This window comes from Hyperolius riggenbachi, chromosome 10 (assembly GCF_040937935.1).
Source record: "Hyperolius riggenbachi isolate aHypRig1 chromosome 10, aHypRig1.pri, whole genome shotgun sequence".
NCBI classification, from domain to species: domain Eukaryota; kingdom Metazoa; phylum Chordata; class Amphibia; order Anura; family Hyperoliidae; genus Hyperolius; species Hyperolius riggenbachi.
The window spans coordinates 35,745,695-35,762,401 of record NC_090655.1 but is presented as its reverse complement, the minus strand read 5'-3'; the positions used below and the strand labels follow the sequence as shown (position 1 = coordinate 35,762,401).

Below are 16,707 nucleotides of genomic sequence, written 5' to 3'. Positions count from 1 at the left end.
CACCCAAGGATTTTATTTCTCTGCTGTCCTCAACAAATTGTCCATGTAAAAATCTTCCCTTTATAAATCCTCCTGCTGCTTTATAAGCTGACTGTGTCCCTAAAGCGTGTCTTGCAGAACCATCTGTATAATAAATAACATCAAAACTGTCCACATTCACCTCCTCTGTGACACATAATGGTAGCTCAGAATAGTCTTCATGAGTAGAGTATACAAAATGTATTTTTTCATTATTCAGAGAATTCGCCCATTGCACCCATCTCACATGTAGAGCTTTAGCGCCACCTACTGATGCTTTAGTTGCTGCTTGTAATTCTGGAATTGATGAAAAAATAAAAATGTCTTTTCCTCCAGCTATATCTGTATATTTAGCCAGTGCATATTGTATGCATGCTAGTACTTGTTCTGTTCTTGCAAATTTCTTCTCAGCAGGCGTCATTTCTTTAGAAAACCATAAGATTGGTTGGGTCTCATGTCTGTTAGTTATTTTTCCCATGAAGAAATTATTATTTGTCATTATGTGTATTTCCATATCAGTATCATCTTTCCTTGATGCTAAAGCTTCTGGGCTTGTCAATGTTCGTTTCAACTCTGCTAATTTTCTATTGTGATCCTCTGTCCACTTCTCTTTTGTATATCCGCCTTTCAAAAGTTCATAAAAAGGTTGGATAAGGGAAGCAAAAACAGGTGTAGTTCTTCTAACAAAATTACATAATCCCAGCAGTGATTGCAGCTCTCTTTCAGTTTCAGGTTTAGCAATGTCCACAAGTTTCTGCTGAAAGTTTTTAGTCAATGTTTTCCCTTCTGAGGAGATTTCAAATCCTAAAAATTCCACACTGCAGTACCCAATCCTGCTTTTGGTAGGGTTAATAACATATCCATTGATAGCCAAAGTTTTGCAAATCAAAGTCACATTATTCAACAGTTCAAGTGTAGTATCAGCAGTCGAGTATATGTCGTCCATGTAGACTACTGTATCTTTAATCCCAGCCAGGAGTTCAGTTAATCTGCCCGCAAAGAGCGCTGGTGAGTTTTTCTGGCCTTGGGGTAAACGATTATAGACATATGATGATCCTCCAAAAGAAAATGCAGTATATTCACGGTAGTCTCTATGTAAGGGAATACACCAGAAGCCATTTGCTAAATCTAGGACTGCTTTATATTTTTTCCTAGGCAGAGTATCAATTGTAGCTGTTGCATGCAGGTTCTGTGTACTAATTCCATATGTACAGCGGTTCAAATGTCTGTAATCAATGACTAATCTCAGTTTTCCATTCTGCTTCAATATTGGCGTTAAAGGACTATTATAGGAACTTGGTCTTTTGTCAAGTATACCTTGTAGCACCTGTAGCTCAATATTTTGTTTAACAGCTGCATAAAGTCCCTTTTTAATTGGATATTGTTTTTGGGGTATCGGTTCTGTTTTGATGTGTTGTGGAACCTCTTCACATGTCAAGTCAAATCCACTGTGTTCAGCATATAACTGTAATGCATCATGCCTATCCAAGTTATCCAGTAAGACTGTAATGTCCCGACTGTGATTCTTCATCATGTCTTCAGAAAAATTAGATAGGAACAAGTCTCTAGAATTTTGAAATGTAGGTAAAAGACAAGCATCTTCAGGTTTCAGGATAAGATCATATTCTTCTTCAGATTCATCTTTTTCAAGTAACAAAACAGTGATTGTCCTTGCTAGTTTTATGCCTTTAAAAAATAGAGTTATTTTACCTTGCTTGTGCTTTTCATTAGTACCATGCATCGTAGTTAGCCAAACAAAGGTACCATCTGGTATCCATGATGAAAAGTGTCGTGTAAGTATAGTAACTTCAGTCCCTGTGTCAATAAGTGCTTTTTTCCACTCAAGCCCAGGTGCTGTCTGGAACTCCAGGTGGTGCTTTTTGTCCATTCTTGATGTGGGAAGGAGCAGTTGTAGTGTTCTCCTGAATTCTTTTATTAGACTTCTTGTCTTCAGGAGCTTGTGGCTTTTTAGTCTTTATATTTTCTGTATTTCGCTGCTGTTGGGGTCGCTCTCCTGAGAATTGAGGCTTGCTGTGTCCTAGATTGTTCCTTTGCCAGTGGTCAGACGGTTGGTGGGCATCAAACCTTTCAGTCTGGTACCTTCTCGGTTGTCTGTTCCAGTTGCTTTGGAAATCATTAGAAGGACTTCCTCGCCGATCATCACGCCATCTATTATTGAAGAAGGGATGAGCCTGACGAGGTGGATTTCTTCTCTGTTGCAGTTGATGTGATTGTGGTGGTTTCTGAGTTGTGAGTCTGGAGTTTTCCTTTATCTGTTTGTTCTTGTCCGGTTTAGGTTCTGGCACCAGCGGCATGCGGAATGATCTCCAGACGTTAGTTATTGCCAACTTCACATCCTCTGTAGTAAATCCATAGCCCAATCTCATAGTGAGAGCTCCTTTCACCCCACTGTCCTCAATTATTGAACATAAAAAGTCCAGAACTTGTGATGGTGTTGCAGTATTAGCCACTATGATATCCACAGCTGATAAGATTCCTGATGTCTTTAGTACTTCTTTAGCTTTAGTAGATAAGTCAACAACTCCACTTTGTCCACTTGCCCGTTCTTGAATTGCAGCCGATACTCCAGCCCAACTTGAAAAAGTCTCATTGGGACCCAAAAGTCCTGGTGGTAACAACATTTGTGTGAGCATTGTAAAGTCAACAATATTCAAGTCTCTTGAAATTAAATCAAGCTGTCCTGAGTGCAAAGCTATTTTTTGTCCCAGTTCCTTTGGAGTTTTATTATGCAGTGGCCCCATCATTTTAAGACATACATCCAGTCTCGTTTTCAAATCACTCATTGCACCTCCTGTGTTCCATGAGCTTTGTACAGACTGTTGTGGGGTCAAGGCTGGCATAGATGGTGTCAATCTGCGTCTTAAGAGTGGTTGATTGACTGGCCGCAAAGGCGTAGGTAAAACATCAGCAGGTCTGTGTGTAAAGGCTTGCGTAGCAGGAGGTACATGTAGAAGTGGGGTTGAAGGATTAATCCTCATATTTGCAGTTAGCTTATTTTCCAGCAATCCACGAATAAAAGTATATACTGTTTGCATGGTAGAATGCTCAATTTCATCATATATAGGTATATGGACATGTTGTAACAATGAGATGTCTATATCTGAATATTTCTTTTTCAGAAGTACAGGTCCCATTAAAGCAGTGGCTGGCAGCAAGTCTGATATACTGCTTTCAAATATATCCTTAAGAACTTCTGCATCCACTTCACAAATGAAATCTATCCTGTTATGCTTTGGCAATGCAAGAAAAACTAAGATTTCTTCCTCAGAGTATTTTATGCGGAGTGGTATATATATTATTTCATTATTCACAGTTGTTTGTAAAAACCCTTGTAATCCAACAATATCTTCGATTTGGTCTAGTTCAGTATAGTGTGATCTAAGTTCCTCGTATAATCTTTGCAGCCCTCCTGTTTTTAGTGTAGGTGCTGTTTTTGGCATAGTTGCTACTAGTGCTGTAAGATCTATAATATCCTCAGATGCAGTAGCCATGATTCTTTTTTATAGTTTGTGCACAAAAAACTGTATTTTTTTCTATTAATACAGAAAGAAGTTTTTTTTTTTTTTTTTGTACTCTAGTATTTCAGGGGATATAAATCACGTGGGCGCCAAAATTGCCAGCTCCTATATAAAATAGGTAACCAACTATGGAGAATACTAACTCAGTGAAGCGTTAGTTCTCCTCAGATCGGTCAGATGGGTTCTTAACCAGTCATACCAACAATATATATTTTTAGTATCACATATATCCCCAATGAAATAATGAGTCTCAGACCAAGATCACTTTTTATCTTAAAATAAATGTATTCTTGTAATAATAAACATAGAATATACAAAGATCACATAGAACAGGGTTATTATAAAAAAGGCAATAGTAAAAATATCTAGCAACATTTCTCAGCCATCAGGAGTACATAAATTAAAAAGAGTTACGTACCACCTCCCTTACAGCATATCTCGGCAATGTCTATCTGAACAGAGCCTTGACCTATATTTATAGGGGACATCGTACCTAAACCAAGTTTCACTCACGTGAGTTCCACAGTCGTCACAAGAGACAGACATGTGAGGGGGAGTTGGCCTTGGATGGGGCCAACTTGAAATTTACGACTCCAGGGTTTATGCACAGTTGAATGGGTCACTTAAAGTTCATTCTTAGTAGGTGAGAGTTGAATTCACAGAGTTCACCTAGAGTTTGAGCTTACTGGGTGAAGGTTCACCAACAGTTTAGCTTACTAGGTGAGAGGGTATCTATAGTTCATAAGCAGTTCATACGGTTACTATAATTCACAGCACACCAGATATAATAGGATTATTAAACACACACTGCACATGATATAATAATGCAAACAGTTACATTAGTCATATACCATAAGATATGCATATGTTTCTCTAATTATAGTGCTTACACTATTTCAGTTTACCTAATGACAACCTGATAATAAAGATTAAATATTTTTGACAGTAATTCTGTGTAAATAGTGGATTCATTAGTGGCTACTAGCGGAAATGGGATCCCTGGGTGCTAGTATGACAAGTTTAACCCTCTGGGGATCGACTGCCTAACCCCCCCTCTTAAGGACCAGGCCATTTTACATGTCTGGTGGGGGTGCGTTTGGGGGGAGGGGTCGGTAAGGCAGCCGGATCCCCAGTGTAGATAGCTAGGCATGGTGTCCTGGTGTCCCCAGTGTAGCCAGGTGTCCCTTATTGCCAGCAGCCTTTACTCACCTCCCAGGCTCCAGCGATTAGTAGCGAGGCAGAGCGAGCGGGGATGCCGGCCAGAGCGGAGCGACGATCGCCGGGGAAACATCAGGAAGCTGCCAATAGTGATCACTACGATCGTCCAGCAATCGTAGTGATCACGTGATTAGGAGCCAAATCGCGATGGCTCCTGATCACTAAGGGCTGAGGTCAGCTGTCATATGACAGCATAAATCTACCCTCTCGGGTGCGGCTCTATACTTTATGTCGCCTGAGGCAAACTTGTGAGGAGTACACCCCCCACCCCTCCCCATTGGTAGAATAATTACCCCCCTCCCAGTATAGGTAGCCTGGAAGGTGTAGCAGCCAGGAAGGGGAAGTCGGCCCCCCCCTTCCCTCACCTGGGGCTCCCCTGTCTGCTCTCCCCCTCCAGCGATTTTCTCAAAATTCAATTAGTTCAGCTAAGCAGCGTAATGGACTCACCTACTTCCTGGATCCTGCGCTGCATTTCACCACTTGCGTCACTTCCTGCAATGCCGCCCCCTGTATTTCAGTGGGTGGCATTGCAGGAAGTGACACGGGAGGTGGAACGCAGCGCAGGATCCAATCCCTCCTCCCCACCGCTGTGCCTGCTACTCCCCACTCAAGCTTGGGCCCCCCCCCCCCGCCTCATGGGTGGCCCGAAGCTGACCTCGGCCCTTGAGGCCTGGAGCTGGACAGCACTGGATAAAGGGGGTCAGTGCTACTCTGGGCGGAAACTCTTTAAATATACTAAAAGTAGCAACAAATGTCAGTTTCTACTTCACGCCTACATTTTTTTTTCATTTAAAAGCATAATAAGACTGGGGTTCCAAGAAAGTCCATTTAGGATTAGTTCAATAAGTATGATTGTTTCTCTCAGGATCACTTTAAAGAGGAACTCCACTGAAAATAATGTAGTAAAAAAAGTGCTTCATTTTTACCATAATTATGTATAAATGATTTAGTCAGTGTTTGCTCATTGTAAAATCTTTCCTCTCCCCGATTTACATTCTGACATTACATGGTGACATTTTTACTGTGGGCAGGTTATGTAGCTGCTCCTAGCTGTTTTGGCTGTTGGAGACAGCTGTAAACCGCTATTTCCTGTCTGTGAACCTTGTTACATTGTAACAAACTGCCAAAAGTACCGCGGTCCCAGAACTTCTTGTGGGAGGGGTTTCAGCACAAAATCAGTCATACAGCGCCCCCTGATGATCTGTTTGTGAAAAGCATTATATTTCTCATGTAAAAAGGGGTATCAGTTACTGATTGGGATAAAGTTCAATTCTAGGTTGGAGTTTCTCTTTAAGCTTTGTTTACAAAACTCCCTGCTGTGCAATAAAATCACTGATTTATTTCTTTTAGTGAATAGTTGAGGCACATACCTGGAAAGACTGCAGATTTTCTTCCTTAACATCAAAACACACTCCCTGTTGGGAAAAAAATATATATATTAGCTGCACTGTAATAATTATTAATATCAGGTAGATTTGATTGTTTTGAACACATTTGCCTGAAATGCCTGCACCCACAACTGTTGCATTAATTCCCATCTGCAGGTCAATCAATAATGGGTGTGTCATCAGGAATGGTGGAAATCTAGATTAGGGGTATTGGTAAATAGATCAATCCCTTAATCGGAATATGATCAGAGAGGGGCCAAAAACACTCCCCTTCCCCTAAACAGCACACAGATTTTCAACAGATTTCACCATTAAAAGGACCCTGAGCTATGATTGAAAATGAAATCTGGATTTATCTGCGGCTTTCTTCAGCCCCAGTTCTCCTCCTGGTCCCGGTAATCCAGCGACTTTGACCGTGCACGCCTCTGCCACGCATCATTGCCCCGAGCCAGCGTAAGAGCCCTGTGTACACTTGGTTCAGTCTTGGAGAACCACACATGCGCTGGACTCTTATGCTGGCTGGTGTGATGACACACAGCATGCGCAGCGGGGGGCCACTTCACCCAAAATCGCCGGATTACCGGGAGCCAAGACCACAGAAAAGACCAGGAGGACTACGGAGGGCTGGAGGAAGCCCCAGGTAAGTCCAAATTTAATTTTATTCAGAGCTCAGGGTCCCTTTAAATCTGTAGAAAATCAAAAGAACCGCAGCATTGCACTATTCAATACAGAAACACTGTGGGCTGTCAATCTACCATCGTGTCCAATCGACCACAATTTTCCATCCAATCATAATCCTGTTCAATTTTTGTCGTAAACCAATAGAAATTATAATAGGTGCAGCTTGTAGTGCTATACATTTCTAGCAAATACGAATATAGTAATTGAAGCTGCTGTGGATGATCGGTGTGTACGGTGGCCTTCTTTAGGCCTCGTTCACGTAACAACCCGCAGATGGCATGCGATTGCACGCAATCTGCGTTTGTAGATGTTGCATGGCTGATCGCATTCACTTGTAGTCCGCAACGCATGCAGCATGAACATCAGACAGTGCAGTCTATGCACTTCTGAAGTTCGTGCGTGTCGGCCTCCCGCACGCGTTACCGAAATCTAGACAGCTTCGCATGTAGTGTGAACGGGGCCTTAAATCAGCTGAAATGAGATCAAAGCCCACGGCTGCCACGTCTAGCATTACTCTCATGTATAGGTGAGCAGTCATCAAAGGTCCGCACCATCGAATGTTCAAGTTTCTTTATGTATAGCTCTTGTTAAAAAGACATGAGTAAAAAACAGGTCTGCATAATGATAACGCACAGGCGTTTCGATGCTTCTTCCTCAAATCATAGCAGAGTCTGACGGACTCTGCTATGATTTGAGGAAGAAGCATCGAAACGCCTGTGCGTTATCATTATGCAGACCTGTTTTTTACTCATGTCTTTTTAACAAGAGCTATACATAAAGAAACTTGAACATTCGATGGTGCGGACCTTTGATGACTGCTGATGATTCCCTGTGACTCCAGGGGTGGTCTCTGCACGTCTTACCCATTGGTGCAACAACGCTGGTTCTATCTCATGTATAGGTGATGCATTATAAACACGGCAGTTTAAACAAAACTGCTGACGTCATCTTACCATGGAATCCTTCAGAAGACACATCCTGGTAATTTTGGAATCCACCTCTTCTCCCATCTGCTCTTTTATTGCACGCCAAGCATAGCTCATGGTATGCATGGCAACAGAGCTCTGCAGGACCACGGTGACAAAGCCCTGCAACGGAGAAGTTACATTATAACACTGTCATTCTGAAACAGGAAAAAAAGTCACAGTTGTTTCAAAGTAATGAATTAAGACTGTAACAATGTTTCCAATTCAAACAAAACTATCACTCTGTATGCTGATCACGACACTAACCTAAGGCTGAGTTCACACTATGCACAGTGGTATATGCTGCTGTAAGGGCATGTTCACATCTCTGCATGGACATGGACCTGGTTACCCTGATGCACTTTCTACAGTCCATTTCTGGATAGCGTGTATAAAATCGTGCATGTAGCAATATAATCCTATAGGCTATGAAAAATAATGCGCACATATTAACATGCAGGGTGTGCATTAAGATATGCCAGCATTGAAGCATGGGGGTTAGGCTGCGTTCACACATAAAAGGTTTCCCATCCTGTCAGTTGACAGTTGGTTTCAGTTTTGTATGATTTTTCTATTGCTAAATTCCCAAATCTGTACATTTCAGTTTTGGTCCAGTCCTGTCAGTTTTGTATGTGTTTCTATGGGTGTGTTCACACAAAATATGTACAGTTCCAATCCTGTCAGGTAAAACTGATAGAAAACTGACCGGACTGGTCATATTCATCCCACCACTAGTGGGTGCACCCAGCTTCTCCTTACTGGGGATGGCTAATAAGATTCAAATAATTTGAGGTTAAAAATATGCAAATTTGAGATAAAAAATTGGTCCATATTAAGCTCCATACACTTGATTAAAGAGACACTGAAGCAAAAAAAATATGATATAATGAATTAGTTGTGTAGTACGGATAATTACTAGAACATTAGTAGCAAAGAAAACATTCTCATTTTTATTTTCAGTTATATAGTTTTTTTTAAAACATTGCATCATTCTCTAATATTTACAGTTTACACACTACTCAGCATTCTAAATGATTTTACAGAGCAGGCTAGTGAACTTTTGACCTGTCCTCTGCAGAGAAAAAGAAAATACTGTGACTGACACTTGAGATAAGCTTCAGAAGACAGAGCTCTCTGTCGTGGAGCTCAATGGCTCTTTTGCATAGATAACTGGAGTTTCTTAACTCTTCCTGTACTGGAGACAATATGAGACTCATGTCTCTGCTCCTAATGTTTTATTTCTTAGCTGTACTACACATACAAATCATTTTTTATTTTTTTTTGCTTCAGTGTCTAATACATTTGCACATTCCTGCATCAACTCAGAATTATCTCACCTGATAAGCTCTTACACTAAATGAAAGTGGTAAGATTGAACAACCTAGATTGGAATGTTGTGTGCCGAGTCTGGGTGCCAAGATTAGGGTTAGTAAACTTACCCCCTCCATGTTAAGTAATGACCGCTGCTTCAAGCCTGAGGCTCCAGAAATATGAGCCAAAGCTGCTGCAAGAGCGTTTACAGCTCCCTTCTTCTCAATCAGCTCCTCTGCATAGACTTTGAAATGTTCAAGAACATCGCCTGAGATGGCGTCCAGTGACCTGAAAGCAAGCAGTCTGGTCAGCACAAAGCCTGCAGAATACCCCTTATACTAAATGCAGACATCTCATAGGGAAAAATTACAATGGCATAGTGTTTAAAGGGAAGGTTCAGGGAGGGTGGGTAAAAAATAAAAATCAATTTCCACTTACCTGGGGCTTCCTCCAGCCCGTGGCAGGCAGGAGGTGCCCTCGCCGCCGCTCCGCAGGCTCCCGGTGGTCTCCGGTGGCCGACCCGACCTGGCCGGCTGCCAGGTCGGGCTCTTCTGCGCTCCAAGGCCCGGAACTTCTGCGTCCCACGCCGGCGCGCTGACGTCATCGGACGTCCTCCGGGCTGTACTGCGCAGGAGTTCTGCGCCTGCGCAGCACAGCCCGGAGGACGTCCGATGACGTCAGCGCGCCGGCGTGGAACGCAGAAGTTCCGGGCCTTGGAGCGCAGAAGAGCCTGACCTGGCCGGGTCGGCCACCGGGAGCCTGCGGAGCGGCGGCGAGGGCACCTCCTGCCTGCCACGGGCTGGAGGAAGCCCCAGGTAAGTGGAAATTGATTTTTATTTTTTACCCACCCTCCCTGAAACCTTCCCTTTAAGGTTAAAAAAAAAACCAAAAATGGCCAGCTTTCTTTTTGTCACAAGATCAATAACAACCCTTGTATATTTCTCAACGCTGCATCAGAAGAAAACCAGCACATGGCTACCGCGGTCCAACGTGTCTAGAATATTTTATCTTTATTATCAAGTTGTCATTAGGTACTATCAAGTAAGCTGTAAGAATTAGAAATATTATATAATATATATATATATATATATATATATATATATATACATATATATATACATATATATATACATATATATATATATGCATATCTTATGGTATATGACCAATGTATCTGGTTGCATTATTATATCATGTGCAGTGCGTGTTGAACAATCCTAGTCATACCTGGAGTGTTGTGACTTCGGGCCCTTTTCCACTTGCAATCGCTAGCGTTCGCGCTAAACTCTAGCGATTGCAATTCAGCAAAATGCTTTTTTCCCAGCGATGGCGTTTGCGATTTTGCGCTAGCGATTCGGCTGGTACTGCCCGCAGAATTCGCTCGGGAGGCTGCGAATCCGCACGGCTCATGGGATTCGCCTGTGATCCCGCACACCCGGAAGTGCCGCCGCGCGTCTCCCTGACGCGTACGGCACAAGTGGAAACAGGCCCTAAGACTTATTTCAATGGAGATATCTGTGATACTACAAATACATATTGTTGGTATGACAGTGGCTATACAGCCCATCTGACTCACTCCAGAAGATGTGTAGATGTGTTGGGTATTAATTGACACAATGCAGCTGATGTATGTGAACTTGTGATTGGACACACAATGTGTGCACATTTAAGTGAGGCGTAGAGTGCATTAAAGAGGAACTCCAGTGAAAATAATGTAAAACAAAAGTGCTTAATTTTTACAATAATTATGTATAAAGGATTTAGTCAGTGTTTGCCCATTGTAAAATTTTTCCTCATTCTGATATGTATCACATGGTGACATTTTGTACTATAACAGTAGAATATTGGTAAATTTACCAATATTCTATCGGCTTTTCTGGGCGCCCAGATTTCCGGGCCCCCTTTTTCCATGTGAGCCTTACTCCAATTGAAATGTGATGCAATACAGCAACATAACTTTAACAGAACATATACCGTATATACTCGGATACAAGTCGACCTCATGTATAAGTCGACCCCAAAATTTGACCCTCTTAAACAGGAATTTATTAATTACTCAAATATAAGTCTGTGCAGCAAAGTTAAGGGCTGTGTGGCCCTTCTAGCAGCGTGGCCTCTGTGTCCCCCGGGCTGTGTGGCCTCTGTGTCCCCCGGGCTGTGTGGCCTCTGTGTCCCCCTGGCCAGGAAGGGGGAGAGAAAGAGGTGCCTCCCCCATTCCTGGCTATAAGTGGGGAAATTTTGGACTATCTCGAGTATAAGGCGACCCCCCCACTTTTATACTTTGAGTCAGTCCAAAATTTCTCGACTTATAGCCGAGTATATACGGTAGGTGTTTTTCTAATTTGTCAGGCTGTAATCACAACTGACACTGCAATTAAAACAAATAGACAAACAAAAAACTCACTTGATGGCATCTTCACTGGAGGACTTGGCAACATTTAAGATGGATGGAATGCCAACACGTTTAAACTTTATTCCCTATGGGAAACAAAATAAGGCGATTGAAGACTTCATTTTGAATACAGAAGAACTTAGTAGAGGTTAAATGTAAAACAGGAAAAAAACTAACTAAAAACACAGTTCCATGGATGGTCAAGATGGAAATAGTTCCAAGCTGATGCAGAATTATGCAAACTCTGTAAGCACATTTTTGCAGCTTGAAAATGGGCCAATCATATTCCAGCTCTGTGGGAGTCAATCCGTCAATTTTCCAGCAACATACTTAGAATGATTGACCATCCCTAGACCGTTCTGAACTGGCATCTCCACCCACCTAACCTGGCATCAGATAAGCAACACCCCTGCCATGCCAGTAATTGAATGTGTGGTCTACTGTGGGGGGGGGGGGGGGGGGGTCTACTCAAGGAAAGTAAAATAGGCATGAGTGATATTACAATTCATTCTGTATCCAGTTGTGATGTTACTAAATGCCAAATTAATGTCTTCCTTTAAACCATGGGTGAAGGAGGGTGCTATATTTATTGTATTTATAAAGCACCAACATATTATGCAGCGCTATATACAAAAAATCCCATTGTTCTCATGCTCCACAAGTTGTAATTGGCTTACTGCTTTTCTCAGAAATCTGCACAAATCATGTATTAAAATTACACATTTTCTGTCTGCAATGAAAACATTATGAAAGACTTTCAAGGATTCCTGCAGTGTAAAGGGAGGTCAGTGGTGCTCTTCCAATATCATTACAAAAAGGTCTACTAAAACATTTGCAAAATTCTTTAACCATGCATAAAAGCAAACTATGAGGGAACGTTTTGTTTTTTTTCCAACAGAAACTGTAGCTTCCCTTTAGGTCTAATCTTTCCTTATTCCCTGGAAAGGAGTATATCACCAATGTTCTGCAAGACCCCAGACCCATAAATATATGTACAAGTATTTCCAGCACCTACCGTGCTCCGCTCCACAATATTCAGGTAATGTCTGTCTCTGGGTTCATAAAGCGAGATACAGATTCCTGTGCGGCCCGCTCTGCCTGTGCGTCCGGACCGATGGACGTACGCATCAGCTTCCTACAAACAGAACAATTACAGTCATCACAAATAATGGACAACTCCACCCATGGCATCGGATGGCATAAGGTGGCCACACACACCATACCATTTTTTTGTTTTATTTATCTTTTCAATTCAAGAATTGCAATCAATTTTTCTGATTGTAAGATTTGAAAAATCTGACCAATGTACCCCACACACACACACACACACACACATTACATTTCTCTCCAATTATGAAAAAATGATTGAAAACAGAGAATTGCTTGGGTGTGTATGTATATATATATATATATATATATATATATATATATATATATATATATATATATATATATATATATATATATAGACACAATTACCACACACCATACTATTGTCATAAAAATTGATCAGAAAAATCCACCACTCCTGATCAATTTATATGGAATAAAAAAAAAAAAAACCGGAAAATCCGATCGGATTTCTTACTCTAATAAAAAAAAATAGATTTTTCGTGAAATTCGATTGTTCTTATCGAATTGCTATATAATCGGATCATTTTATTGTATCGCGTGTGGCCACCTTTAAATTGTGGATACTGTAAGTATTTTACAGTTTAAGGCCGGGGCCACACTTGTTGAAAAGTGTGTGCAATTTAGCAGAAATCACTCCTAATGCTTTATATGGCCGACGCATGCTTTTACAACTCAGCAATTTTTTTAGCCAAAATTCACTCACACCTGTAAAAAAAAAAAAAAAAATATGCCCCGCTGGATAAAATTACAATTACCATAGACTGCTAGCAAATGCCTGCAGTCTAGGGTGAACAAGTGTGGTCTCTCCCTCACTGGATTCTTGTTGATGTAATCACAGCATCCTGCTCCTCTGCCATACATCTCCTTTGTGGCTTTCTGTAAGTCCTTTTAGTCACCTCACCATACACTCCTATGAGACATTTTAATCAGTTTATTACTACGGTCTGCAGGAAGGCACAAAGCGGACATATGGCAGGAGTATTACTAACACCTGCAGCAAAGCAGGAATATCACTACTTTATATGGGGGGGGGAACAGCATCAGACTTGTCTAGTCACTCACACTCCCCTCTGCCCCCATATGATGCTACATGCAAATCCACATTAACCCCTTCTGAACACTACAAATCTGGTTTCACTATATGGCAGACTTGTTACATTCTAGCAAGCGGATTAGCAAAAAACATACAAAACTCTCACCCTTGGTGCAGAATACAAGACGACCAGATCAACCTCCGGAATGTCCAGACCTCGTGCAGCCACATTCGTGGCAATAAGTACTTCAAACGATCCGTTTCTGAAGCCTTTCAAGATGACTTCACGCTCCTTTTGCTGGAGGTCGCCATGCAGTGCTTTGGCACTCTGTGAAAAACGTAAATACATTTTCAAGTGTTATTAAATCAATCTGTATGTACAAGAACCACTATACTGTACTAAAATAGCTGGAGAAGTAGGCATCTTTCTTCCCTCAGTTCTTTAAAGAGAAACCGTAACCAAGAATTGAACTTCATCCTAATCAGTAGCTGATGCCCCCTTTCCCATGAGAAATCTTTACCTTTTCTCAAACCTATCATCAGGGGGCTCTTATGGCTGATTTTTATTTATTGTATTTATAAAGCGCCAACATTTTACGCAGTGCTGATTTTGTGGTGAAACCCCTCCTACAAATGATGTCAGCACCTCACAGCACTGAGGTACTGACATCACACTGTGGAAGCCTTGTTGCATTGTGGGAAATAACAGCTGTTTACAACTGCCAAAAAAAAGAAAGCAGCATCTCCTTCCAGTGACACTTGCCAGCAGTAAAAATGTCACCATGTGATTAATGTCTGAATGTAAATCACGAAGAGGAAAGATTTTACAATGAGCAAACACAGACCAGACTAAATCAATTATACATAATTGTTGTAAAAATTAAGCCCTTTTTTATTACATTATTTTCACTGGAGTTCCTCTTTGAACTTTATTTGTTTACGGTTTCCCATTTAGGATGTCTGGCTCTCAGCTGCATGCATTTGTACAATGGCTACACAAGAGTGGAGAGATTTAGCCAGACCAGGAGAGACGAGAGCTTAGAGGGAGTGTTAAGCCCGAAAATCTCAGATTTTTTCATTATTTTCAAAAGCACTTACTGAATGGCTGTTGCTCAGTTCAGTTACCAAAATAGTGTGCAAATGAGCAGGGAGGCCAGCCAGCAGGCATCTCCGCACAGCTCATTTTCATAGAGTGCTTTTGTAAAGAATAATGGAAATATTGAGAATCCCCTATGGGGAGATGGACTTGCTGTCAGTAAGTGCTGTCAGATTACTGCCTACCCAATATGACAGCAACATAGAAGAAAATTATTTTGTAGTGCCTTTTACTCTGAGTAATGTGCTATAAATGTTACTGTTTTTCACAACAGTGATCCTTTATATTGCTAGAAGGTTTATACAAGGATATGCATTAACACTGTTCTACTGATAATTCCGGCTGCTAACAGTGCAGAAAGGCTGTTGCCTTGACCGAGCCGAAAGGCTACATGAGATTTATTGAAATGTATATTTAATGCTTTATTTGTACATTACACCTGCACCCTTAGTACTGAGCACTTTTTTTTCCCCTGACGAAGCCCCCCTTATGAGTGGGCGAAATATGTTGGGTTGGTGGGGGTCTTTATGTCTAAGCATTTTATCCGGGGAAGAGGTTTCTTAATCCCATCACATATAAAAGGATCAAAAGTATGTGGCTCTAGAATACTTTCCTTATGTCCCCTGTAGGTTATTTTCAATAGAAAGATTGTAGATAGCCCTTTATAAAATTAAAAGTTATGTTTTAATACAGATTCTCAATAGTTGTGGTTAATAACTGAATCAGAGTAAGTGCTGTTTCTATTGTTAATTCTGCCAGTTTAGCATAACAAAACTGTAGCAACAGACCTGTTTCAATGAGCCACAGCTAGTGGACAGTTCGTGCGCTTCTAGTTTGGAGTCACAAAAGACGATGGTTTTCCCGTGACTCCCGCTATAGACCTGAACAATGTCGCCAAGGACGGCTGCCTTCTGGAATCGGTTACATTCAATCGCCAAATGCTGCAAATAAAAAAAATAAAAAAATAAAAAAGGGAAAAAAGATCGTAATTAGTATTCAGGCCACAAACTTTTCTTTAGAAACAGTCTGCAGTATAATTTTGCTCATTTTACAGGTTAATGTAGATGAGAACTCCGGGTCATTTCCTCTACCAATTACAGGACAATTGCAGCAGGACATTCAGTTCCCTCACTGTTTGGTACTTGAGTTACTGACCTGCTAACACTACTGGTCATCTATGCAATTTTCATACCAAAAACACTTCATGTACAACACTGATCACTGTGCAATGCTTACAAAGACCATGGAGTCCTGAAACCAGCATATGGAAGATAAATAATTTCCACTAACAGACAGCAGCTGGACATGAAAGGGAAATCACTCATCTAAAGCCTCATACTGAAGTTAAAGAGAAACTCCGACCAAAAATTGAACGTCATCCCAATCAGTAGCTGCTACCCCCTTTTACGTGAGAAATCTATTCTTTTTCACAAACAGACCATCAGGGGGCGCTGTATGGCTGATATTGTGGCGAAACCCCTTCCACAAGAAAAGTACATACTTTTTTTTGGCAGTTTCCTGTCTGTGAACTTTGTTGCATTGTGGAAAATATCTGTTACAGCTGTTTCCAACTGCCAAAAACCATGCAGCAGCTACATCACCTGCCAACACTAAAATGTTAACTGGAGTTCCTCATTAACCACCTTAGCGGTATGGACGAGCTCAGCTCGTCCATTACCGCCAGAGGGTGCCGCTCAGGCCCTGCTGGGCCGATTTTGTTCAAATAAAAAGCAGCACACGCAGCCGGCACTTTGCCAGCCGCGTGTGCTGCCTGATCGCCGCCGCTCTGCGGCGATCCGCCGCGAGCAGCGGCGAAAGAGGGTCCCCCCAGCCGCCCGAGCCCTGCGCAGCCGGAACAAATAGTTCCGGCCAGCGCTAAGGGCTGGATCGGAGGCGGCTGACGTCAGCTGACGTCACTCCGCTCGTCGCCAT

The 16,707-nt window shown here is 41.7% G+C and overlaps 2 protein-coding genes across 4 annotated transcripts in view; one reads left to right on the top strand and one right to left on the bottom strand.

Annotated features, from left to right (window-relative positions):
- The window catches only part of STOX1 (storkhead box 1), a 176,088-nt gene that overhangs the window by 17,993 nt on the left and 141,388 nt on the right, over positions 1-16,707 (top strand). The window lies entirely within an intron of this gene.
- Positions 1-16,707, bottom strand: part of DDX21 (DExD-box helicase 21) — a 45,706-nt gene that overhangs the window by 8,104 nt on the left and 20,895 nt on the right. The window contains exons 10-16 of the mRNA XM_068258580.1: positions 15,564-15,716; positions 13,846-14,007; positions 12,528-12,647; positions 11,525-11,598; positions 9,249-9,408; positions 7,798-7,932; positions 6,146-6,190 (exon numbers count right to left, since the gene is read on the bottom strand). Coding sequence (XP_068114681.1) covers positions 6,146-6,190; positions 7,798-7,932; positions 9,249-9,408; positions 11,525-11,598; positions 12,528-12,647; positions 13,846-14,007; positions 15,564-15,716 — 849 coding nt within the window. The remainder of the gene's footprint in view (positions 1-6,145; positions 6,191-7,797; positions 7,933-9,248; positions 9,409-11,524; positions 11,599-12,527; positions 12,648-13,845; positions 14,008-15,563; positions 15,717-16,707) is intronic.